General features: G+C 47.5%; 1 protein-coding gene across 1 annotated transcript in view; it reads right to left on the reverse strand.

Moving 5' to 3' along the window:
- Positions 1-4,216: 4,216 nt before the first annotated feature.
- Positions 4,217-26,355, reverse strand: part of MARCHF4 (membrane associated ring-CH-type finger 4) — a 113,205-nt gene continuing 91,066 nt past the window's right edge. The window contains exons 3-4 of the mRNA NM_001205491.1: positions 24,058-24,250; positions 4,217-4,584 (exon numbers count right to left, since the gene is read on the reverse strand). Coding sequence (NP_001192420.1) covers positions 4,217-4,584; positions 24,058-24,250 — 561 coding nt within the window. The remainder of the gene's footprint in view (positions 4,585-24,057; positions 24,251-26,355) is intronic.

Below are 26,355 nucleotides of genomic sequence, written 5' to 3' on the forward strand. Positions count from 1 at the left end.
TCAGTGTCCTCACCAGAGAAACAAAAATAATAGTAGTCCCCAACTTTGTGGAGTTGTGCTGGGACATTAAATGAGTTAACATACATAAAAAGTTTGAGATGTGCCTTGGTGTATGGAAAGTATTATGTTGTTGTTGAGTTGCTCAGTTGTGTCAGACTATTTTGCAACCCCATGGACTGTATAGCCCGCCAGGCTCCTCTGTCCATGGTATTTCCCAGGCAAGGAAACTACAGTGCGTTGCCATTTTCTTCTCCAGGGGATCTTCCCAACCCAGGGTTTGAACCCATATCTCCTTCCTTGGCAGGTGGATTCTTTATCACTGAGCCACCAGGAGAGCCTGGAAAGTACCATAAGCTTGGCTATTTTTATTATTTCCCTAAAGTGATAGGGGAAAGGAAAGCCATACTAGGCAGATAACTTGAATATCCCTTTTCTTATTTAACAGAAGCAGAAGCAGACTGTCCCCTCTCCATCAGAGAGGGCCCCTCAGGATCGGGGATGCCCTGGAGATGCTCCATGCCATGCTGCTGACTGGCCCAGGTACTGTGCCCTTCCTTGCTGGCAGGGCCTTAGGTGGACAGCAGGGCACCAGACTTTGACCAGCACCATGGGCACTGAGGATGCTGTTTTCACAACTTTTCTGTCTCGAAAATTAAGAAGGCATGGAAACAGGGTAAGCCTGCTTCTCTTTTCTTCCTAAACCTAAACCCTTCCTAAACCCTCCTCAACCACGGCTTCTTTTCCCTAAATATCTACTAAGCCCTTGGATCAGAGTTGAGTGTGATGGGGAGGTGTGTGGCACATGGTATGGGTCACTCATTACAAGATGAGAGACTCACCTGAATGACCAGTGATCAGGGGCCAGGAGGACAGTTCATGCACTTTTGTTCCCAAAAGCTCCATTCCCCAAGGCACAGGGAATTTACCATCCCCTTGGGTAGAGCGGTCAGGCATTATCCCTGTCTGTTCTATAATTGACCTTGAGCGCCAGAGCATAAATTGAAAGAAGTGGAGGCATGTCTCCTGTGTGTTGGAAGGTCCTCCCATCCAGTAGTCTTATTCACTCAAAATCATTCATTGATGGACTTCTTTGGTGGTCCAGTGGCTAAGACTCTGAGGTCCCAATGCAGGGGGCTCGGGTTCTATTTCATGTCAGGGAACTAAATCCCATATGCGGTACTAAGAGTTTGCATGCCGTAATTAAAGAATCTGCATGTAACAAAGATCGAAGATCCCGAGTGCTGAAGCTAAGACCTGGTGCAGCCAAATAAACAAAACTTTTTTAAAAAGCATTTATTGAGCATCTACTGTATGCCAGGCACTGCCGTAAGTCTGTAGGTCCTGGATATATAGTGGTAAACAAGACAGATGTGGTCTTTGATCTCCTGGTGCTTATATCACCAAGATCCAACAAACTCAGCATCCCATTAGAACTTCTCATTAAACACCTCTTCTTTCAAACAGCATATCTGGAATGATGAGCCTGCATGAATGAGCACAAGATTCTGAAGCACCCCACGAATCAGTGAATCTCCAAAGAAAGATAACATAACGGCCACTATAGTTTTGATGATGTGCATACTTTGCTGTATTCTGGTACTTTTTGAAATTAGATCATGCATGTCTGGACACATCTAAGTTTTTCACAAATATTTAATTAAACTGGATGTCCCATTCCTAGAGCACATGAAAAAACAGACACCTTCACTTTACATAAATTACTTGTATGGCTTTGTTGGTTTTCACCTGCATGTCTTCTTTGTATGTGTCCTTTGGTGTCTCATTAGTCATATGTCTTTTCTAACCCTCTGGACTGTGAACTTCATCAGAGGAGGAAACTTCCTAAATCTGTGTGCATCCCACTGATGGCATTTCCTAACTGACTGCTCCAGCCCCCTAGGGAGGAGGACCAGATCAAGGTAGAGGGAAGGAAGGTCTTGTCTGAGCCCTAGTGATATGTCTGAGCCTTCTCTTGGGGTCCTGCCCTGGGAGCCGTTTTCTGATGGTTCAAAGGAAAACTGTCAGAAAACTGTTTGATTCCACTTATACAAGGTACCGAGAAGAGTCAAATTCATAGAGTCGGAAAATGCGTTGGTAGATCCCAGGGGTTGGGGGTGGGGAGGGGTGTGGAGGGAGAATGGGGTGTTTGAGTTTAGGAAGGTGGAAAATTTGGGAGATGGGTGACAGTAAGAATTGCGCAACAATGTGAATGCACTTACTGCTAGTACTACATACTTAGTACTAAGTGCTTAGTACTTAGTACAGTTCAATATGATCAAAACAGTATGCTTTATATTATGTGACTTTTACCAGAATAAAAGCTTTTTTTAAAAAAAATAAAAAGGAGAACTGTCAAGAGAAGGAGGTCCTAACACGGCCCTCACCTGTGATTCTCTCAGCTTCTCTCAAATGACCTGATGGAGTGAAAAGTCCAAATCTCCTCCCTGCCTATCTCTGCTTCGGGGAGTCATAGGCAGAAAGCTGGGGAGTTGGTCCTCTGTGACTTGAAGGAACTTACCTGCTAGGAAGCCAAGAAGAGGCCAGGAGTCCCAGGGCTTCCTGTAGGTTCACACACACACACACACACACTTGCCCCACGCCATCTGTACCATAAAGGAGGAACAATTCACTGTGGGGGAGAAGATTCTAGGGGTGAAGCAGACACAAGGGAGAGGGAAAGCATCATAGAGGGCACAGGACAGAGAAAGGAAAACTCACAGATGGAGAAGGACACTCGTGGTAGGGAAAGAAATTTTATTTTCAAGCTTTAAGAGAATAATACAAACAACAGAGAGTTTTAAAAAACCCTAAAAACTAGTTTAAAAAAGTACTTGACAGTGTCCCTTTAATACCCACGGATGACGCGGCCATTGTGCAATGACAAGGAGAAACTGCAGGTGACCACCCTGTGGCCTTCCCTGGCAGGGTCCCAGGACCAGCAGGTGGGCTCAAGGGACAGTGCTCCCTGCGAGGGTCCCTGGGCCCTCCTTGTTGCCTGGGAAGGACCAGGGAGCATGTAGCATAGAGGACTAGCCCAACTGCCCCTGGGGGTGGGCCCCAACAGCAAGGATTACTAAGATGGGTCTCCGCTCCACTCCTTGGGGACACATCTGGCCAGCTTCCTTCCGTTCTCTGTAGCAGCTCTCCTGGGAGGCCCTGGGCAGGATGTGCCCTGCCGTGGGCGGCCCTGGGGTCTCAGCATGTGCCAAACCAAGAGGGGCAGTGACACAGAGCGTGTCCCAGCCATGGGTGGGGTTGCGTGGTCGGGAAAATCACTCCTGGATTGACAGCTTGAAGGCTGAAGCCACAGCAGCAGGACTGTGCTTGAGCTACCCATGGGAAATCTGTACTTCAGTTGTGTGTGTGTGTGTGTGTGTGTGTGTGTGCGTATTTCCTGTAAACATCTTTGAGCCAAATCACCATAAAATAAAGTAACAAGGGCACAAAAAGACACCCAACTCCAAACCTAAGCCCTCTTTGAGCCCATCTGAATTGGGAGTTCCAGTTTGGAAGGTTTGGAGGGAGCAAGAAACCCCCCTCCCTCTGGCCATTCAGACCAGCATCTCCCTTCTTGCACCATTGTCCCCCCCCAGGCCCTCGAGTCAGGAATCCTGCCCACCCAGGGGAGCCCAGGGGTTCACAAACACCATGTATCTCCTCCCTGCCAGCCCACACCCATCCCTCTCCCACCCGCCTCAACGGCCCCTGGAACACAGCCCAAGAGGAAACCAAAGCAAGCTCAGGGGTAAAACGGAGCAGGCCACAAGTGCTTTTGTTCCCACATGTGTGCCCGTGGGCCCCACCACCATCAGACACAAAGCTTCTCTCCCCGCACCCCCCACCAGCCGCCACTTTGCCAGGGTGTTTCGCATGGCACAGGGGGTGGGGCACATGTGGGTGCATTGTGTTTTGTTAGACTGTCTGTATTGCACTTCGTTGTTGAGTTTGTCTTGGTTTTCCTCCCTCTTGTTGGAGAATGGAATCAACTCGCTGAAAATCACCCACTCACAGCACCAGCCTCCCTCCAGCTCCGACCCTGCCCCAGGGCCCTCAAGGCGCACCGCCCTCTGCCTGCCCTCTGGCCCCTGGGTGCCTCTCCACACCTGCTCCCCAGACGGCGGTGGCCTCGTGTCTGGGCGAGCCCTTCCCGGCCCATCCTCTTCTTGCTCTCTCTCTTGCACGTGCATGGTCACAGCTCCCTCGCAGGTCTCTCGGCTCACACCGTTGTGACCCTCATGACCAGCTCGCGGCTGCCGCCCTGCGGGGTCCGCTGTTCATGAGGTCGCAAGTGACTCAAGATGTGCAGGATGGTGTAAGCACAGTGGTGATCGGACAGGGGGCCTGAGGGGTGGCCAGCCGCCCGGGCAGGGCCTTCCTCGGGGGCAGGGGTGCCCGCAGCCTCCTCTTCTGAGGTGGGGGCGTTGGCCTGGGTGGACGAGGAGGTCCGGGGGTTGGTCCTGCCTCCTGTCTTTTGCTCCTCCAGGTCTTTCGCCTTGTCATAGTTCAGCACTTTCCACTGCTGGTTGACAGCCTGCCACCGTTTGAAGATGCGGTACACAGAGGGTCCCTCATGGATGATGAGGCCTGGGCAGCAGGGAGAAGAAACAGAGGTGGGTAAGAGACAGCAAGTCACTGCCGGGAGGAACCAGCCTCCCTCTGTTTGTAAGTGGGTAGAGGTGTTGAGGGGCTTCCCTGGTAGCTCAGCTGGTAAAGAATCCGTCTGCAATGCAGGAGACCCTGGTTCGATTTCGGAGTTGGGAAGTTCCCCTGGAGAAGGGATAGGCTACCCCCTCCAGTATTCTTGGGCTTCCCTGGTGGCTCAGACGGTATAAAGAATCTGCCCGCAATGCAGGAGACCTAGGTTCGATCCCTGGTTTGGGAAAATCCCCTGGAGGAGGGCATGGCAACCCACTTCAGTATTCTTGCCTGGAGAATCCCCATGGACAGAGGACTCTGGTAGGCTATAGTCCATGAAGTCACAAAGAGTTGGACACAACTGAGCAGCTAAGCACAGAGGTGTTGGGTGAGATGACTTTATATTGGTTTGACTTGTTCTTTTCAAACCTGCCTCTCAGCTGTGGGCTGCATGGTAACCATCCCTGCATTTTTAGGCTCACTAGTCTTTGGAAGCAGGTAGAAGGTGGCCACTGGAGAAGGCAATGGCACCCCACTCCAGTACTCTTGCCTGGAAAATCCCATGGATGGAGGAGCCTGGTGGGCTACAGTCCATGGGGTCGCTAAGAGTCGGACACAACTGAGCGACTTCACTTTCACTCTTCACTTTCATGCATTGGAGAAGGAAATGGCAACCCACTCCAGTCTTCTTGCCTTGAGAATCCCAGGGACAGGGAAGCCTGGTTGGGCTGCTGTCTATGGGGTCGCACAGAGTCGGACACGACTGAAGTGACTTAGCAGCAGCAGCAGGTGGCCACACCGAGTGCATGTCACAGCTGGGCACATACACATAGTCCTTGGCCCCACCCCTCCTACTTCTTGGCCTGAAAAAGTCCAAATTCATTGTCCATTGAGGCATAGTATTAATACAAATAGCTTTCCCTCCTGTGATCATGTGTGCATGGCACCCAGCACTTAGCAGATAGATATTTAATGAATCCTGTGCCTTCAAAGGTACCATGAAAGAAACCCTGTAGTAATTCCATACCTGCTGAATGTCCAAAATTCCACTGGCTCACTTTTGGCTATTTAACAAATAGCCCAGTGCTACTGAAATACACAGGCTTCCCTGGTGGCTCGGCAGTAAAGAACCCACCTGCCAATGCAGGAGACCCAGGTTCAATACCTGTGCCAGGAAGATCCCCTGGAGAAGGGAATGGCAACCCACTCCAGTATTCTTGGCTGGAAAATTCCATAGACAGAGGAGCCTCGTGAGCTATAGTCCATGGGGTTGCAAGAGTCTTAACATGACCTAGCGACTAAACAACTGAAATACACACATAGCTGAGAGAGCTCTGGCCAAGGACAGTGTAGAGTCAGAAAAGAGCTGCACGGGGCAACCAGGAAACTAAACACAAATTGTGTGCCTTCTATCTACTAAGCGCTAGGATAACAGTGAGCAGGGCAGGTAGAGTCCTGTCCTCAGAGAGCTGCCATTCTAGCAGATAGAGACACAGTAGATATGAAAACAAACCAGCAAGACTATTTCAGGCTCTGACATATATGGAGAAAAACCACACAGGCTTTGGCAGCAGAGCCTGTTTTCCCAGCAAGTAGGACAGGAAAGAAAGTGGGACATAATTATGGAGTCTGCAAAGGGAATGGTTACCACAGGGAATGGTTGGCCCAGGGAACCTAGACCAGGAAGGATGGAAGTAAGAACATGCAAGGGATAAGGAACATGAAAATTGACAAGTAGAAAGTGATAGGGTCGATGTCACGAGGTCTCTATGAATTTGGAGAATTGCGAGTCGGTGAACTATAAGGATAGGGGGTGATGATCAGAGAGTGGGGTGTTCAGATTTTGAAGGCAGGTGGTTCTTGGTAATGATAAGCTCTATGGAGTGGCCACTTAAGCAAGGCTGAGGTGACCTGGAGGACAAGGTCTTATGGAATAAGATAAGGAATAATGAGGAAGCCAAGGAGTTGGGTAGATTAACTGCATCAGCCATCCTCAATGCTCTCAGACCAAATGCCCTCTTTGTATAACAAATATATATATATGTATGTTTATATATATATGTTTATATAGTTTCTATAGATACAAAATATGGGGTGCTGAGTGTGTTGCAGCATGTGGGCTCTTCATTGCAGTGTGCAGGCTTTCTCTAGTTGCGGCACTCGGGTCTTCTGTTGTGGAGCACAGACTTCTCCAACTGTAGCTTGAGGGCTTAGTTACCCCTCAGCATGTGGGATCTTTGTTTCCTGGCCAAGGATCGAACCCACATCTCTCGCACCAGAAGGCAAATTCTTAACTACTGGACCACCAAGGAAGTCCCTATAAAAATATTTTTTAATATCCCCTTTTCTGTTCTGAAATGAAACTTATATAAGATAGCTAAGCTAGTATGGTTCCCTTTTTAAATTAATATAATGCCCTAACAGACTGTGTGAAGAAAAACAAAGGGCAAGTCATTTATAACAAGATAGTACAAGTATCAATGTAAATGCTGGGGCACAACCACTTTAGAAAACAAACCAAACACCTCATACATTTGCAAGATATTCCCAGGGATTGATTAACACCTCTTTTGAGAACCACTGATCTCCAGAGATGCCAAGGACAGGACAGGTGGGAGGGAGTTTGGGAGCCAGGTGCAGGGGGCGTGAGGAGTGAATGAATCACAGCCACCAGCAGCATCAAGGGGAAAGGACTCTGGTATCTGGTGACATTCACTTCAGAGGGGCTGGAGCTTCTGAAAGATGAAGGAAGAGGAAGTCTGGAGGTGGTAACGGGGAGCAAGGAGGATACCGCCCCACCTCTGAGCCCCCAGGATACAGTGTATGAGAGACACGGCAGCCACTGCTTGAGACAGCCACACAAGAAATAATGTCCTCAGGAGACAGCTATATTACAAAATTAAAGGATGAGGAAGGGAACACTTGGAGGAGAGGTTGCCAATCGTGCACCATGAGGTCCAGAGGGCATGTGGAAGAGCTGGGAAGATGGGGATGAGCAAAACAGGAAAGGGATGGTTGTGCATATGGTGAAGGTGGTCAAGGAGGCCAGACCCACGTTGAGTGAGATGAATGGGAAGAAGGCACAGCGGGATTCAGTTGCAGTGCTGTATACTGAGGGATGCCAATATTTTGGCCACCTGATGCAAAGAGCTGACTCATTGGAAAAGACCCTGATGCTGGGGGAGATTTTCGGCAGGAGAAGAAGGAGGTGGTAGAGGATGAGATGGTTGGATGGCTTCACTGACCCAATGGACATGAGTGTGAGCAAACTCCAGGAGATAGGGAAGGACAGGGAAGTCTGGCATGCTCTAATCCATGGGGTTGCAAAGAGTTGGACACAACTGAGTGACTGAACAACGACAAATCAAGAGGCAACTGGTCTGGTCCCTGCAGGGAAGAGCTGACTCATAGGCGTAAACAGCAGTGAGTCACTCCAGCAACTCCATGTCAAGCAAAGTGACTGAATGGGAACATCTCAAAGCCTCTTCAACCTCTAACACGCTGTGATTCTAGGAGACAAGACAGCCACCCAACTGCTACTCTTTCCTCTAGGAAGGGCTCCAATAGCTCCTGAAAATGTACTTTGTGCAACAGGTCTTCAAAGGTTCATAAAAGGAGATAGTTACCCTGTAGCTCAGTTGTTTCTAATCCTCTGGATCACGGACCCCTTTGAGGATCTGGTGAAAGCTAGGACCAAATTCCTGGGGGAAAAAACATCAGACACAGGGAACTGTCTGTATGATTTTAGGGGGTTCATAAATTTCCTCTGGACCACCAGGGGATCCCTTGATCTCCTGCCTGGTTCTAGACAAGTAGACTTCCTCTCTGCCCAGCTTCCCACCCTCTCCCAGCATGCTAACTCTCATCACTTCCTTCAACCTTGTGAATTCATGCTTGTGTACCCTTGGCACTGCAGTGTTCATGGGTTCATTCACTCCACAAGTCTTGTTTGAACACTGCTGTGCTCTTTCCCCTAGATTGTAAGCCCCTCAAGGACAGGGGTCAGATATGGTTGAGGCTTGGGCAGCGGATATGGTATTGAGAGCCTCATGAAGCCTTGGTGATGACACAGGACATAGGGGCCTCTGGGAAGGGAAATCAGGATCTTTTTTTAAAGACCCAAACTCACTCTTTCCAACAAGAGTCGCTCTCCTTGATTCTTAATTAGTTCTTGATCAGACAGTTTTACCCTGATTGAAGAGGGTGGCTTAAATTTTGGGTCTGAATGCTACCTCCTAATTATCTGTCTAGTGTTCAGGAAGTAATTAAACCATTTTAATGGATAGGTGGCTGAAGGGAAGGAAGGTGCACCTGTTTTTGTAGATAATGCTTATTTGGCAATAGTTGGAAAAGCACAAACTACCTCATTCACATCCACTCCCTAGCGCGCTCTCTCTCTCTCTGCTTCCTGCTCTACAAATTACCTATTGATTCCCTGAGCAGCAGAGTTTTTTGTTTTCTTTTTTTTTAATGAGGGAAAGTGGGTGGGGCTCATCTGAGAGGGACAGGTGAAGTGGGCAAAGCTGAAGATATGGGAGAGAAAGAAGATGAATGGGGAAATGGATGGTGGGAAAGAGAGACTAAAATTAGAATAGGAGGGAAGAAGGCTATTGGGGAATAGAGGCAGAGAAGTAGTAGAAAAACAAAACGGAAAATTCTAATGAATGGCAATATCAGAAACTCAATACGTTTGGTTTTTCTTTCTTTAACAAAACAGAAATTTATTGTCTCATAGTTCTGAAGGCTTGAAGTCCAAAGTAAAGGTGCTTAGCAGGCCTCTGGAATCTGTGGGCGTGAATACATTTGTTCTTTTCTTACACTGTTGGAGTACAGTCGCTCTACAGTGTTGTGTTAGTTTCTGCAGTACAGCAAAGTGAATCAGGTGTATGTTTTCATCTGTCTCGTCTTTTTCAGATTTCCTTCCCATTTAGGTCACCACAGAGCGCTGAGAGGAGTTCCCTGGGCTACACAGGAGGTCCTCATTAGTTATCTGTTTTATACATATTATCAGTAGTGTGTATATGTCAGTCTCCCAATTCATCCCACCTCCTTCCCTCTTTGGTATCCATATGCTTGTTCTCTATGTCTGTGTGTCTATTTCTGCTTTGCAAAGAAGATCCTCTATAACATTTTTCTAGATTCCATATATATATGTTAACACACAATATTTTTCTCTTTCTGACTTACTTCACTCTGTATGACAGGTCCATTCATGTCTCTTGCAAATGTGTTTTGACTGAGTCCCTTTCTGGGGTTTTTCATTTTATTTGTCTAGTAACCACCTAACAAGGTGCCCGACCCTGGGCGGTTCTCCATAGACACAGCTCTAGAAGAATTGCTGCCTTCATCTTTCTAACGTCTCTCCGTCTTTCAGGGATCCTCTTCTTGTAGGCTCTGTAGGATGTCAGAACCCTTTGTTTGTTGCCATCTCTCTCCCCCAGCCTCCAGGTGAAATGGGCCTTTGCTCAGCCCATGAGGATGGAATGGAAAGTGGCCATGTGAGTAGGTGGTCCTGCCTGTGTGGTTCCCTTGCCCTAACTCACAGTGCTATCAGGAAGCTCTCCCTGACCTAGAATCTCAGTCTTCAAGTGATGAATTTTGGCCCTTGGTTCTCACTGTGTCCACAGCAGTGAGATACAGCTTAATTCTGCTTAGTATTATTTCCTGAGTACCGACTGTGTGCTTCTGTGAGCACTTCTCTGAGCAAGCACTTCTGCTCCCTTCTGTGAGCAACCCAAGAAATTGGGTTCCCATGATGTACAGAATTAACAGGCTAAGGCCAGCTGAGAAGTACATAGAGAAGAGCTCTGGCCCCTTCAGTGACACCGATCCCACTTGCCACCCTCGCCTCTTCTCTTGCTAGTATCCTAGTTTAAGTGGCATAAAGGTTGCAGACAACTTTACAATGGTGTGGTGCGTGCGTGCTCAGTCGTATCTGACTCTTTGAAACCCCATGAACTGCAGCTCACCAGGCTCCTCTATCCATGGGATTTCCCAGGCAAGAATGGTGTTGTGGGTTGCCATTTTCTTCTGCAGGGGATCTCCCTGACCCAGGGATCGAACCTGCATCTCCTACATGTGCAGGTAACATGTAGGTGCAGGTTACCACTGCACCTCCTGGGAAGCCCCCAAATCAGGGAGCTTATGAAGACAGATTCCCGGGCACTACCCTCAGATAATGCTGATGTTTTAGATGTGGCCACCCTTGAGCAGCACTGCCCAGAACATGGTCCTTATCCTGGCATACTGCGTCATGGAAGCCTTTGAATTATGATCAAACAAAGAACCAAAAGTAATTTTTAAAACACTCAATTTCCAGATATGACAGACACAGAAGCTAAGGCAACTGAAGAAATGGATACTTCCTCTCCAAGACCCAAAGGTGTTTGGGTCCCACAATTTAGAGTCAACTCATGGATGAACATGAATTGAACATTAAGAGTACCTGCCACTTCCTAGCCTTGTCTCTTGATCTAAGTTAATTCCTCTTTCTGAGCCCCAGTTTTCCCATCAGGGAGTGGGGCTGCTATCCCCTTCCTAATAGGGTTGTTATGATACTGAATGAGGTGATGAATCCTTTGCTCTGATGCCTGCAGTGTGCCAGGCACACATTTACACTCGATACCACACGATTTTGATTGTTTTGGGGAAATTGCAGAACAGAAAAAGTCCACTCTTATCTCCTCCCTCTTCCTCCTACTCCTTTATTGCCAACCCCATTCCCTGCCACAAGCACCTGTTCTTCTGTCTCCTAACTGTCCTTCCCAACCCTCGGTCTGAGTCATTGTTTATAGATGAATAACACGCTAGACCTGAAAGGAGCTCTGTAAACCAGTTGATTCTTCATGTGTCCCAAAAATCCTTGCACTGGTATGACTGAGAGGTCCATTTCTGGAAGTGTTCGTGAAGTTATGCCCTAAGAGACTATAGACTTCTTTCATGAGTTTTTGGGAGGCTTAGCACTCTTCTCTCTGAACAAATACTAAAAGGACCACACATCTCCACCACTCTGGGTGGCGATGGTGGAAGTCAGGTGATGATGGTGATGGTGATGAAAGTCAATATTTATTGAATGCTTATTAGGTCCTATCATTAAAAGGGCTTTGCAAATAGGGTCAACTTATCACACAAACCCAGTGAAGAAGGTGATGTTATCTCCACTTTACAAAACAGGAAGCTGAGGTCAGAGAGCCCTTTGCACTCAGGTGGAGCCAGGTGCCTGGCAATGAATGTGAGCATGAGTCAAGTCAAGATTTAAGAAATGGGTACAGAAGGGAAAAGTGTGTGTGTGTGCGCGTGTGTTTGCCTTACCATGCTCTCTTATATTTTCTATCAGCCAGAGATAGAAGATTCAAAAGCCTAGAGAACTGTGGAGCCACAAGATGGAAGGTTCTAGGGTCTCTGAATCACTGTATGGAGGAGAAACCCGCACCCCGCCGGCCACCCACAACTCACAGGAACTACTATTGGGTTGAAACACTGAATTTGGAAGCTTACTTTTCTATTTGCTGGAGTTACAATACCTTTGGGGCATGTTAGGGGCCATAGACAAAGGCAGTTGTGGCTCAACGGCACACTTCATATGGTTCCCAAAATATATGCGCTGGCCTGAGCATCCACGCTATTTACCAGATTGCAACTATTTCTAGTCAAAACCCGTCATCAATGAACACGACTTGCCACTTCTGAATGTGTTTCAAAAACTGTGCAGCAGGCACTGAAGGCAGTTCCTAATAGGCGTTCCTAAAATATTTTAGCCCTGTCAGCACAACTGGAATAACTGAATTGCCTCCCAACGGGTCTTCTTTGAGGGGGACAGTGCTCGTTTGGTGTGTCTGCTTCTAAATCATCGTCTTCATCCTCTGCACATCCAGCAGCTCAGGTGTGGAGAAAGGTTGCCAGGCACAGGAAGTGGGGGTGGGGTGAAAGGGAGGTGCTTAAGGAAAAAGGCGAAGATTACAAGTTAAGAGTTAATCCAAGCCAACAAGCACCTCCGGTATAGCGCATGGAACTCTGCTCAGTGTCATGTGGCAGTCTGAATGGGAGGGGAGTTTGGGGGAGAATACTCAGTTGCTCATTCGTGTCCGACTCTTTGTGACTCCATGTACTGTAGCCCATCAGGCCCCTCTGTCCATGGAATTCTCCAAGAAAGAATACTGGAGTGGGTAGCCATTCCCTCCTCCTGGGGGTCTTCCCGACCCAGGGATGGAAACCGAGTCTCCTGCGTTGTCTCCTGCATTGGCAGGCAGATTCTTTACTGCTGAGCCACCTGGGAAGCTCTTGATGGAGAATGGATATATGTATATGTATGGCTGAGTCTCCTTGCTGTTCACTTGAAACTATCACAACATTGTTTGTTAATTGGCTATTCAGTTCAGTTCAGTTCAGTTGCTCAGTCGTGTCTGACTCTTTGTGACCCCATGAATCGCAGCACGCCAGGCCTCCCTGTCCATCACCAACTCCTGGAGCTCACCCAAACTCATGTCCATCAAATCAGTGATGCCACCCAGCCATCTCATCCTCTGTCGTCCCCTTCTCCTCCTGCCCCCAACCCTCCCAGCATCAGAGTCTTTTCCAATGAGTCAACTCTTGGCATGAGATGGCCAAAATATTGGAGTTTCAGCTTTAGCATCAGTCCTTCCAATGAACACCCAGGACTGATCTCCTTTAGAATGGACTGGTTGGATCTCCTTGTAGTCCAAGGGACTCTCAAGAGTCTTCTCCAACACCACAGTGCAAAAGCATCAATTCTTCGGCGCTCAGCCTTCTTCACAGTCCAACTCTCACATCCATACATGACCACTGGAAAAACCATAGCTTTGACTAGACGGACCTTTGTTGGCAAAGTAATGTCTCTGCTTTTGAATATGCTATCTAGGTTGGTCATAACTTTCCTTCTAAGGAGTAAGCGTCTTTTAATTTCATGGCTGCAGTCACCACTGCAGTGATTTTGGAGACCCCAAAAATAAAGTCTGACACTGTTTCCACTGTTTCCCCATCTATTTGCCATGAAGTGATGGGACCAGATGCCATGATCTTTGTTTTCTGAATGTTGAGCTTTAAGCCAACTTTTTCACTCTCCTCTTTCACTTTCATCAAGAGGCTTTTTAGTTCCTCTTCACTTTCTGCCATAAGGGTGGTGTCATCTGCATATCTGAGGTTATTGATATTTCTCCTGGTAATCTTGATTCCAGTTTGTGCTTCTTCCAGCCCAGAATTTCTCATGATGTACTCTGCATATGTTAAATAAGCAGGGTGACAATATACAGCCTTGATGTACTCCTTTTCCTATTTGGAACGAGTCTATTGTTCCATGTCCAGTTCTAATTGTTGCTTCCTGACATGCATATAGGTTTCTCAAGAGGCAGATCAGGTGGTCTGGTATTCCCATCTCTTGAAGAATTTTCCATAGTTTATTGTGACCCACACAGTCAAAGGCTTTGGCATAGTCAGTAAAGCAGAAATAGATGTTTTTCTGGAACTCTCTTGCTTTTTCCATGATCCAGAGGATGTTGGAAATTTGATCTCTGGTTCCTCTGCCTTTTCTAAAACCAGCTTAAACATCTGGAAGTTCACGGATGTTGGCAATTTGATCTCTGGTTTCTCTGCATTTTCTAAAACCAGCTTGAACATCTGGAAGTTCATGGTTCACATACTGCTGAAGCCTGGCTTGGAGAATTTTGAGCATTACTTTTCTAGCGTGTGAGATGAGTGCAATTGTGTGGTCGTTTGAGCATTCTTTGGCATTGCCTTTCTTTGAGATTGGAATGAAAACTGACCTTTTCCAGTCCTGTGGCCACTGCTGAGTTTTCCAAATTTGCTGGCATATTGAGTGCAGCACTTTCACAGCATCATCTCTCAGGATTTAAATAGCTCAACTGGAATTCCACTGTTCATAGTGATGCTTTATACCCCAATCCAAAACAAGGTTGTTTTTTTTTTTTTTAAGTTAATCCAGGAAGCTGGATAAGCCACATAGAGGTAACAGATCATGGTCTGTGCATTTTCTGGCCCATGTATGTGGTGGATTCTATTGGTTGTTTGGCTTGGCCCAACAATATGGGAATTCCCAAGGTCGCAACTCCAATTTCTGAGAGTCATCATGACCTCTCACAGTGGAAGTGTTTCCAAAATCCTGGATTTCCAGACCTAAAAGAACCTTGTAGGTTATCAGGTTCAACCCTCTCATTTTATAGATGAGTCAACTGAGTTGTAGAGAGAGGAAGTAACTTGTCCCGGGTCACAGAGGTGGCTGGTAGCTAATCTGGTCATCAGATCTAGGTCTTCTAGTCTCTTCTGCTGCACCAGCCTGCCCCTTCCATATTTTCAGGGAATTAAGAGGTTGAACGGGGCTTCCCTGGTAGCTCAGCTGGTAAAGAATCTGCCTGCAATGCAGGAGACCCCAGTTCAATTCCTGGATTGGGAAGATCCCCTGAAGAAGGGATAGGCTACCCACTCCAGTATTCTTGGGCTTTTCTGGTAGCTCAGCTGGTAAGCTGCCTGCAATGTTAGAGACCTGGGTTTGATCCCTGGGTTGGGAAGATCCCTTGGAGAAGGGAACACTACCCACAGTATTCTTGCCTGAAGAATCCCTATGGACAGAGGAGCCCGGCGGGCTACAGTCCATGGGGAAGCAAAGAGTCAGAGATGACTGAGCGATTAAGCACGAGAGGTTGGACAGGTGGGGTCATTCCTACCCAGAAGGAAGGAGGAAAGGAAGGAATCTTTGTGGCATATATGTGCTTTTTATGATAATGTGAATTAAAACTAAGTTTGAAAAACAATGTTCCCACAGCCCTCCTGTCCCCACCTGCTGCATGCTTGCTGTAAACTGGGATTTGAACTTCTTCATCTCAGAAGGCAAGAACCAGGTACCTCTAAATCAGAGTGAAATTACTCACTGGACTGCACACAGAGAAGTTTCAACAGCAACAACAAAAGAGAAATATTTTCTATAATTCCATCCATTACCCTAGCCCTCTGTTTTAAAGATTTGGAGCAATTTCAGGATCTCTCTTGCTTTCCTTCCCCTGACCCGCTTCCACTCACAAGAGAAAAACAAACATGAGGAGGACGCGGGCCTCATTTTTGCAGAGTTGACTTCTTGGTGGCCAATCTCTTGGGTCTGTGGAGTGAAAAAAAATGTTTTTGGTGCCAGGGACCTTAATTAATTTGCTCTTGTTAAATCCTAATAACTTGACCCACTGGAGCAGAGAACGTCCCATTTGTTTCCTGGGAGGCTCTGTCAGCTTCTACGCCAGGGAAGACAGTGTCATTAGAGATGACGGAAGAGGGGGCAGGTGGGACGAGGACGTTCGATGTAATCAGATCTTCTCATTCAGGAGACGCGGGTGAGGGAGCCAAAACCTTCCAGGAGAGGCACTGCTCCAAATAACGGCAGATTCTCAATTATGGGATGACTCCAGGCTGTGGCAAACCTTTAACCATTTTGGCAAATCTTTATCGAGTGCCTAGGGGGAATCTACCCTGACCTGGTCACTCATGTGTATAATGCCTGCTCTTTACATGTGCCATCTTATTCAGTCCTCTCAACAACTCTCTGAAGACGGTATTATCCCATCTCACAAGGGAGAAAACAAAAGCAGAGAGGTTATACAAATCACTTAAGGTCCCGTTTAGTAAGAAAGTGGGCACCATGCAGCCCCAGACCATCTTGCAGCACCACCCCCACCATTCCGGAGACCCAGAGTCTGAGGTCTGTGGCTCAGTCCCTCCTGCTATCTTCTCATCTTCTGTCTCCTTTCATCCCTTTAGGTGTTTAATGTTCCCTAGGTCTCTGTTCTTAGTCACCTACTCCCTGAACAGTCCTCCTAAGTTACCTATTCAAAATTCACAGCTTCAAACACCTCTTACTGTTGCCTTCCAAATCTGTCTTCAACTGCCTGCTTTCCTTACCATCTCATCTCCCCATCAGTTACCAGGAGTTGTCAGAAATGGTTCAGTGCCCTCAATATCTTCTTCTATATCACAGGAGGGGACCACCTATGCACTAAAAAAAAAAAAGCTTTTCCCTCTTTCTAGCCCAGCAAAGAGACACCTTCCTGACCCTTCATTCTCCTCTTTGTAGCCCATAATGTCTTCTGTGTGTCTGGCATCTCTTCTACTGCCAACTCATGACTTAGAAACTGCCTCTTGCCTCTCTGCCTGGATTTTAGATTTAGGGTGGTCCTTTCTTTTTGTGCTGCCTTTGTTGAAGACGTACCCTTTAGTTCCTCTTTGTTTTACCCACTGCCCATCCCATTCTCATGCTCAAAGAATGATGCCTGGTCCCCACTCAAGCGAGCGTCCCGGGGTTCCCACCAGTCTGAAGGAGTTCAGACCGCCCTATCAAGTCCACATCCTGTGTACTTCTCAAGGTCACCCAACACACTTCTTCGCCACCATCGCTGTTTTGCATCTCTTTACTTCTTTCTCACTCTATTATAAGCATTTTCCAGCTGGCTTCTCCCAACATCTAGTCTGTCCAGCTCTGTGATCCACTCTCCGACAGCTGCTAGAGCTCTCTCTTTAAAACACACGTCTGATCATACTTCTCTGTATAAAATTTTTAAAATGCCTCCCCTCACCAACAGGCAGGTCTGAGCTGCTTCGTGCATGATTCATCAGCTGTGAGATTTGCTTCTTGCCAACCTCCCCATCCCCATGACCTACCTCCCCATCCTGGCTCTTTGCACTGAGCCATACAAAGCTGCTCAATGCTTTCTAAGCACACCTTGTTCTCTCTCATCTCTGTCTCTAACACGCTCTGCTTGGAAAGTTCTTCTCCACTGTTCTGGACAAATTTTGACATATCTTTCAAAACTAGCTCAAGGATAGGATTCCTTCCTTTAGAAACCCTTCTTTTTAAATTACACTTTTTATTTTGTATTGGGGCATAGCCAATGAACAATGCTATGATAGTTTTAGGTGGACAGCAAAGGGACTCAGCCATATATATATACATGTATCCATCCTCCCTCAGACTCCCCTCCCATCCAGGCTACCACATAACTTTGAGCAGAGTTTCATATGCTACACGGTAGGTCCTTGGTTATGGGCTCATTCGCTAAGTTGTGTCTGACTCTGCAACCCCATGGACTGTAGCCCACCTACCTGGCTCTTCTGTCCATGGGATTTCCCAGGCAAGAATACTGGAGTGGGTTGCCATTTCCTTTTCCACCTTGTTGGTTATCCATTTTAAATACAGCAGTCTTGAGTACCTCCAAAGAAGAGTTAACTGCTCTCTGCTCTGTTCTACCTTTCTCTGTGTCTTGTAAAAGCTCCTGTTCTGTTGTAATTTATTTGTAGACTGTGAGCTCCTCAAGGGCAGGGACTGGGACTCATTCACGTCTTTGTTAAAGTTTCCTAGTTTCATGAATGAAATTAGGCAGCTAACAAATGCTACTGAATGAATGGATCTGACTGCTCAGAGCTTGCTCTGACTCAGTCATTTTCTGTGCTCACCCTGTGTCCTAGCCTCAGTAATTAGCTTGTCTGCCTTCCCAGTGAAATGTACAGTCCTTGAGAGTGGATGATTCTCTCATCGGGAGTGCTCTCTCAATAATTTTTTTTTAGCCCTGGAGCATGTGGGATCTTAGTTCCCCAACCGGGGATCGAACCCACGCCCTCTTCAGTGGAAGCTCAGAGTCTTTACCATCTGAGCCACCGGGGAAGCCCAGGAAGCCCAGAGTCTTAACCACTGGGCAACCAGGGAAGTCTCCAATAAATATTTCTGAATGAAGGAATGGATTCCCTAATTTAATGTTAACCAGTGGATTTAGCTCCCCATATTCCAAGGACATTTCACGAGAGTGTCACAGGAAAACAAACCACCCAAATTTCATCTCGACTTCTCAAGCCTCCGTCTCAGTTGATGTCAGAATAGCACTGACCAAAAGGGAGGTACAACAATGGTTAATTTCCAAATCCCTGAATACAGGACAGGAGCAGCTGGGGCTCACTGAAGTTCTTATTGCCACCAGCCGTTAACTCAATGAGTCAAGATATTACTAGACCAATTTTCCCTCAACCTGCCTCCCCATTCAAGCTCTGCATTTGCAATTTCACAGAGCAATCAGAGATGAAACAGGCAGTAGAAAGCGCTCAGTAATTGAAGCCAGAGGGTCATGGTCCAATCCCCAGCTCTACCATTTGCTTAGTTATGTGACCTGGAGCCCAACTGCTTTAAGCCTACCCTCACCTGTTCAATATGGATAATTCTTCCCCTGATTACCTTCTAGGGTTGTCGGCCCCTTTCTCAGTTCCTCTCTGTTCCCTGGGTTTGGTGGATTGTTCTGTCTACAGCAAGTTACATCTGGCTTTTACTGTGGCAGAGATTGGTCTCAGGACTTAGGACTCTAAGCCAGGAGATGCTTAATCTGTAGAGGTGGCCTGTGTTCCAGAATGTACAACCTTCTGACATGACGAAGTCCAGAGTCACTGTCCACAGCCTTGAACCCATGCTGCATTAAATAGAGAACCCAGACCTTCCTGGCAACCATTCCAGGCAAAATCCTTTGAGGAAAACCAGAGGCCATTGTCCGAGAGCCATTGCTTTCACTGATTCACCTGAAGGTCAGCCAGGTGGACACAGCCATGGATGGGGCTGATGCGGCTTCATGAGCAGCAAGCTGATATCTCAGACTTTGCATCCTCTTAGCTTTATGGCAGAGAATACCCCTTAAGCTCGTGTTGACACAGTGAATTTCTCATGCGTCCCTCCCACTCTCATCAACTTTTCCTTACACATCACTCTGATAGAAAAGTTATGTTTAAGGATGAATTAAACCTATGCATTATGTTTACTCAAATTTTTACTATCTGAGGCCATTTAACAGTCTCAAGGAATAGACCAAGGCGTCTGGAAAGTAGAGAAAATTTAAGGAATTATTTTAACAAGTGTCTTGTCTCTTTCTTAGGCTAAGGCTTAGTCTCTAAGTCGTGTCTGACTCTTGCAATCCCATGGACTGTAGCCCGCCAGGCTCCTCTGTCCATGGAATTTTCCAGACAAGAATACTGGAATGAGTGGCCATTTCCTTCTCCAGGGGGAGCTTCCCAACACAGGAATCAAACCCGCGTTTACTGCCCTACAGGCATATTTTTTACCCTCTGAGCTACCAGGGAATACCATATTCTAATTTCTTTCTTACTCCACCTGTTAAGCTAATACAGGGCTACACTCATTTTCCCTTCCCCAAGGATAAAGAGGAGTGTGATGGCACACTCCTTTTGTAAGAACAGACTGTGGTGGCATTCTGGTTTGTCTCTCCTGGGAATCTGATGAAAGTGCAGTATCAGCTGACTTGTAACATGTCCTAAGTTGGAAGTGACCCTGATTGGTGAGTGCTTTACTATGAATACTGCTGGGAGGCTGTAGCGTTGGGCTTTCTTAGTCCGTTGACTTTTGTGAATATGTCTGACTCTTGTGGGGACCCTGAAAACTGGGCCAAGAGGGACGCACTGTTGTGGTTCTCATCTCCTTGTTTCTGAGCTATCACCTGGGGGCTGAGAGACTGGTCCTGAACTACAACAGATGAGGACTCACCTGCAGAAGCAAGCTGCACCCGCCCGAGGAGCCTGTGCTTCCTGTCTATGGTCCTCTAAGTGACTCTGGCGCCAAACACGCTCCCTGGTAGTTCCATGAGTCTGAATGTCTAGCTGAGCTTAAAAATAAAGAGATGCCACCCAATTATCCCTTCCAGAGAGCTCTTAAAAAGCTATTTTTACATCTACTTGTGCAGTGCTGTGTGTTTCTCCTCAACTGGCCAGAACACAGCAGAAAAATGACTGTTACTTATATTTCATCCTTAAAGCCATCATCCTTACTATTGGTCATCAGTTCAGTTCAGTTCAGTTCAGTCACTCAGTCATGTCCGACTCTTTGCAACCCCATGAATCGCAGCACGTCAGGCCTCCCTGTCCATCACCAACTCCTGGAGTTCACCCAAACTCATGTCTATCGAGTTGGTGATGCCATCCAGCCATCTCATCTTCTGTCCCCTTCTCCTGCCCCCAATCCCTCCCACCATCAGGGTCTTTTCCAATGAGTCAGCTCTTTGCATGAGGTGGCCAAAGTACTGGAGTTTCAGCTTTAGCATCAGTCCTTCCAATGAATACCCAGGACTGGTCTCCTTTAGGATGGACTGGTTGGATCTCCTTGCAGTCCAAGGGACTCTCAAGAGTCTTCTCCAACACCACAGTCCAAAAGCATCAATTCTTCCGCGCTCAGCTTTCTTCACAGTCCAACTCTCACATCCATACATTGGTCATCACCATCATCAAAAGCATCATCATCGCAACCACCACAAGAATCTATGTACTCCAGCTCCTGCCTGTCACCTCCCTCTTTTTTATCCAGAGCACATTTTGCACACATGTGTGCTGAGTTGCTTCAGTTCTGTCTGACTCTTTGCGACCCCATGGACTGTAGCCCTCAGGGCTCCTCTGTCCGTGGGATTCTCTAGGCAAGAATACTGGAGTGGGTTGCCATTTCCTTCTCTAGGGGATCTTCCTGACCCAGGGATCAAACTCAGGTCTCCTACATTACAGGCAGATTCTTTACCACTGAGCCACCAGGGAAGCCCAGAGCACATATTACTCCCTTTTTAAATTTTTCCAGGTGAGATAGTCTAACTATAAATATATGTGACCACTTTTGGATGGCATTAAAAGAGATGAGGGTCCCTATGCTTTCCCCTTCCATCTAATAACGGTTTCCAAGCAGTCACTGGCTCTCACACCAGATGATTGGATAGCTCATGGTGGGGCTGTGCCCCTGAGAAGGATGTTTTCCTGAAGGCTTGGAAGGAAGGAAAACAATGTGAAAACTCTCAGCATTTAGCTCACTCTGCTTTTCCCATAATTGGAGTGACTGAGGGTCATATGTATACAAGATGGGAGAAAAAGTGGGCCAGGGGCGGGGAGCAGGCAGGCAGATAGAGGAGCCAAGGAAGAGACAAAGAAGGAGATGGTCCCGGAGCCCTACTCAGAGGAGACACCATGAGGAGAGACCAGAGCACCAGGAGGGCCAGAGTGGGGGTGCTGGGTGGCTCAGACCCATGGGGTGCAGCCTGCCATGAGAGCACATCCTGTACATGGGCCATGTGCCCTGGAAGTCTCAGGTGGCATCTGTAGGTTTCCCAGTGCTGCTGCAAGAGTCCTGCTCTCTGAGGCCAGAGGATAATAGAAAGAGCCCTAGATGGCCAGTTGGGAGACCTTGCTTCTAGTCCCAGCTGAGCAATCGTGAGCTGATCACTCACTCCCCTTCCGTGGGCCCCCTGTTCTCTCGGCTTCCAAACAAGGGAGTTGTCTTGATTGGTCCCATGACCAAGTGTCTTCTATGTCCAGTCCTCCCAGTTTTCAAATCTCTGGAGCCCTGACTGGGAGATGGTATTTATGCTCCTCTCTCTCACTCATGCTGGCCTCCAGGGCAGGAGCTTATTGGTGACATCACTGGCCCATAGCCTTTGGGCAGAAGGGCCATGGTGCCAGCACTGAGCAGAAGCTCTGAGAAGCTCTGTGAGTTTCACTCATCCTCCTGTGCTAGACCCCAGTCGTTCCTGCCCCTTTAGCCTGGGCCCCATCATAAGGAGACACTCAGGTCTGAGCCCAACACAGTCTCAGAAGCTATGTCCAGCCAAGCCTGGCAGAACCAAATCATCTCGTGGACCCACGAATGGGACATAAATGCTCGCTGTGAGGCAGTGCAGTTTCGGAGCTGTTTGTTACTGCAGCCGAAGCTGACGAATACACCACGTGACAGGAAAGTGTGTTTCATAGACATGCACTCCAGGAACCCATCAAAAGCCTGCCTGAAGGAGAATGAAGGGCAGCTGGAAGGGCCCTACAGGAAGGTTTCCACTGCTTCCCCCTTCTTGCCAGAGCCACACACCTCCATATGGAGACACACCTGGTTTTTGGCATCAGCAACTCATGCCTCAGCAGGGGTAGGAAGGGAGTCTGGTGGGAGAGGAAACTAAGTTAGAATGCCTCAATGTCAAATTCCTCCCCATTCACAGGCCTCTGTCTTCTATAGGCCTCCAAGCCTGGGCAGTCTGTTTCTTTCACTGCCTAGGTGCTGTAATTAAAAGGCTCTTGAACTTGGGAGTTGACATACTGGTTTAGCCAGCATGGAGAGGCGGCAAGACGCTTAGATAGGTTTATAAGTTCCAGCATCACTAGCCTCTGGCTGCTGCAGTCTGTATCCAAGCCTCTGTGATCCCTAATATTAAAGGACCCTGAAGAAAATGAACACCCTCTTAGCCCAATTCTAGCTGATAGATGTTTTCTTGCCAAACAGAGCAGTGTAGCCTATCTGATAGAAACACAGACTAATGCCCAGAGAGGACCACTGTGGAGCTCTGGTGCTGTCGGCACTATGGCCTAGGGGGTAACCTGAGAGGTCCAGGATAGGACGTATGACCAGGGCTTAAGCATGCTTCCTTCACTCAGAGAAAACCAGGGCCATTCCCCACCTCCTCAGTCATTTGGATGAAGACTCCAGAGTTGACAGCCATAGTTATCTGCTGGGAAAAACAAAAACCCTCCACCAGCCAGCCTAATATAATGGAAGAGGAGGGAACACACATTTGGGAATGGTGCAAGGGAGCAAGCAGGAACTTACAGTGGTGGGATTCTAACCTTCTAAAACACTGAAAGCTTAAAAGCAAAACCTTACCTGGGAACAGACACATATGTAAATTGATGAAAGTACAGAAGCTAGGGGTGAAGCAGGGATGAAGATTCAGAGCCCGTCTGTACAGCATCTCATTCCCCACTCCTTAAAGTGGCTCTTGAAGTTGTGCATGGAACCCCTGAACTACAAACACTTTGAAAACCACTAAATTAGAGAAACCTTGGGTATTAATAGGCTTAAAGAAAGCTGAAAAAAGGGGGAGCAAGGTATCATCGTGACTGTTTCTGGGCATTCTGCTGTGAAGAGAATGGAGTTAAGCATTTAGGCCTCCTCTGTTCTGACCTGGCAGCTGTGGTACACAACGGACAAGAGGCCTTCCACAACTTGCCTACGGCAGGTAGACTGACCAACTGACCTTTCTCAAATATTCTTAGAGGCTAACCTCCTCATTTTCATCTTCAACTGGGTAGGACAGAGTTCCAGGAAAGATTGAGGTCTCCTGTCTTTGTTCTGCCTCCTCCTACTTCCTACACACCCCTTAAATCTAAGCCATGGCCCCTTTTGAGCTCACAAGTCTCAAGCCTGGTGCCATCTCTGCTTTGACCTTTTCTACCTTCAAGAGGGAGGGACCCTGGGGGATGTGTCTAATTCACCAGCACATGGCTCCCCACTTCCTGTAGAGACAAGCTTTCAGACCCACCTATGCATACCATGTCCACGAATCCACACATCCCAGAGACCCACCGATGCACACCACATCCACGAATCCATACATCCCAGAGACCCACCTATGCACACCACGTCCATGAATCCATACATCCCGTAGCAGATCTGGAAGAGGAGGTCTTGGCGCTGCCATTTTGCTGAGGGGCTGAAGGTCGACCAGATGAGCCAAGAGATGCTGGCGATGAGGAAGAGGGAACCCAGGATGGCAGCTGCGATCTGAACCTTCTCGATGACTGTCAGGGAGATGGCCTGCCACTGCAGGGGTGAGAACGGCGGGTCAGTGGGGGCCTGCAGGCCCTCATCCCATTTCCACCCCATCCCACGCCCTCTTCCTGCTGCTGCCCCAGCCTCTCACCTCTGGATTTAAACCAGGGCTCACCAACGTGTGATACAGCGGCTCTTTCTGAGAGTTTCTGAGTATTAACTTTGTGTTTTTGATATGGAAGAAACCCATATCACACCAAATGATCAGAATTCATTTCTGGGTGGGTGAGGCTGAGAAGGAAAGTCCTTGTGGTTGACTATGATGCAGACAGAAAACTGAGAAGGAGAAAGTGGAAATGCAGTGTGTAGGTGGTGTTCCAGGTCCCCAGAATATTCTTTTCTGAGTAACACATTATTTTCTCACTAATAGGTGCTAAGAGGGCACAGGCTTTTTTTTTTTTTTTTTTTGCTTGTTTTCTACAACAACACCTGGCATGTCATTTAATATACATGCTGGAGATTACCAATTCAACAAAGAGAGGCCACAGGATGTCAGGGAGAGAGAAGAAAAACAGTATAATTTACTGACTGTATACTAATGCTGAAATTTCGGTGTTTTGTTTTTTTTTAACAGAAAAGCACTATGCTAATAGCTTTGTTGATGGATGGATTGAAGGCTAGAGTGTGGGTGGGTTTCCACTGAAATTCTATGAGTCTATGACTGATCCAGGTATCACAGGCCTAGATGAGCCATGAGTTGGATTTTAGTTTGGGATTTATTCATGCCCTTGCTCAGCAAATATGTACCGGGTGTTCTGTGTGTGTACGCTGCTAGGTGCTGAATATAAAGCAGTAAGCAAAAGCATGCAGACTTCTGCCTTCATGGGGCCTCACATTTAGAGAACACAGACAGACATATGATTATTTACAATGGCAATCCATCATGACATGTGAGAGCCTGTGACAGGGGATTTCACTTTGAGTTGAGTGGGAGTTTACTAGACAAAGAGAGGAGGCATACATGTCCAGCAGGGAGAAGAGCATGTGCAAAGGCCCTGTGACAGAAGAAAGCAGGGTAAGTACAAAAACCTGGAAGAAGACCAGAGAGGGTGGAGCAGAGAGCAGGGAGTGGGGTAAGACAACTGGGAAAGGAAGAAGGAATACCACACGGGAGCCTAAAGAATATGCAAAGACTTTTAAAAACTTTTTTGTAGGAATAAACGTGATACTCTTGACCAGTTTGCAGCAGGGAAATGACAGGATCAGGTTTGGGAAGGTGGCATGTGCACATGCTCAGTTGTGTCTGACTCTTTGTGACCCTATGGACTGTAGCCCACCAGGCTCCTCTGTGCATGGGATTTCCCAGGCAAGCATACTGGAGTGGGTTGCCATTTCCTTCTCTAGGGGATCTTTACAAACCCAGGGATCAAACCCGCATCTCCTGCATTTGAAGGCAGATTCTTTACCCCTGTGCTACCTGGGAAGCCCTTTGGAAAGTGGAAGGAAGGGCTATCTCCTAATTGTAGCAGTTTGTGTAATGCCCTGCAGAGAGCGCCTAGTAGGCATTTCAGAAGGCATGTCAGAACTCCCCAGAAAAGGCGGACAACCTTCCTTCTGCCAACAGCAAGCCCTCCCTGCACATTATACGGCCTAGATGGAAGCACTGATGATTCTGCCTCCTGCCGGGACTGACCAGTGGCCCCTAAGGAACTGTAACTATTCGAAAGCATTTGCTCGCTCATTTAGATGTGGGACATCAGCCTTTACATGTAATTATACAGATAGCATCCTGTTACAGGTAATTGGGCCTTTACATTTTCCACTGCTCTTTCCACCCCGCCTAGGGTTACACATAACAGGAATTTTCCCGAAGATGGCCTGATCCCACAGACTCCTCTAATAGAGGGCAAATGCTTTTTCCAGAGCCAGCCTCCCTGTCTGTGAAGAGGGCTCCTGATTGAGCTTTTTGTTTCTACCTCTATGACATCAACACCCTCCCCTTCTTCTGCTCCAGACAGAAGAAACCCCAAGTGGAGAGGCAGAGGAAGCTCCCCTTAACCCCTAAAGTCCTTCCTACCAGCCCCAAGCCACTTGTGGAAGCCATACAGCACCCCGACTACGATTTGAAGCAGGAAGAAGAAAGAGCAGGATGGGGT

The sequence above is a fragment of the Bos taurus genome, chromosome 2 (genome assembly GCF_002263795.3).
Source record: "Bos taurus isolate L1 Dominette 01449 registration number 42190680 breed Hereford chromosome 2, ARS-UCD2.0, whole genome shotgun sequence".
Lineage (NCBI taxonomy): Eukaryota > Metazoa > Chordata > Mammalia > Artiodactyla > Bovidae > Bos > Bos taurus.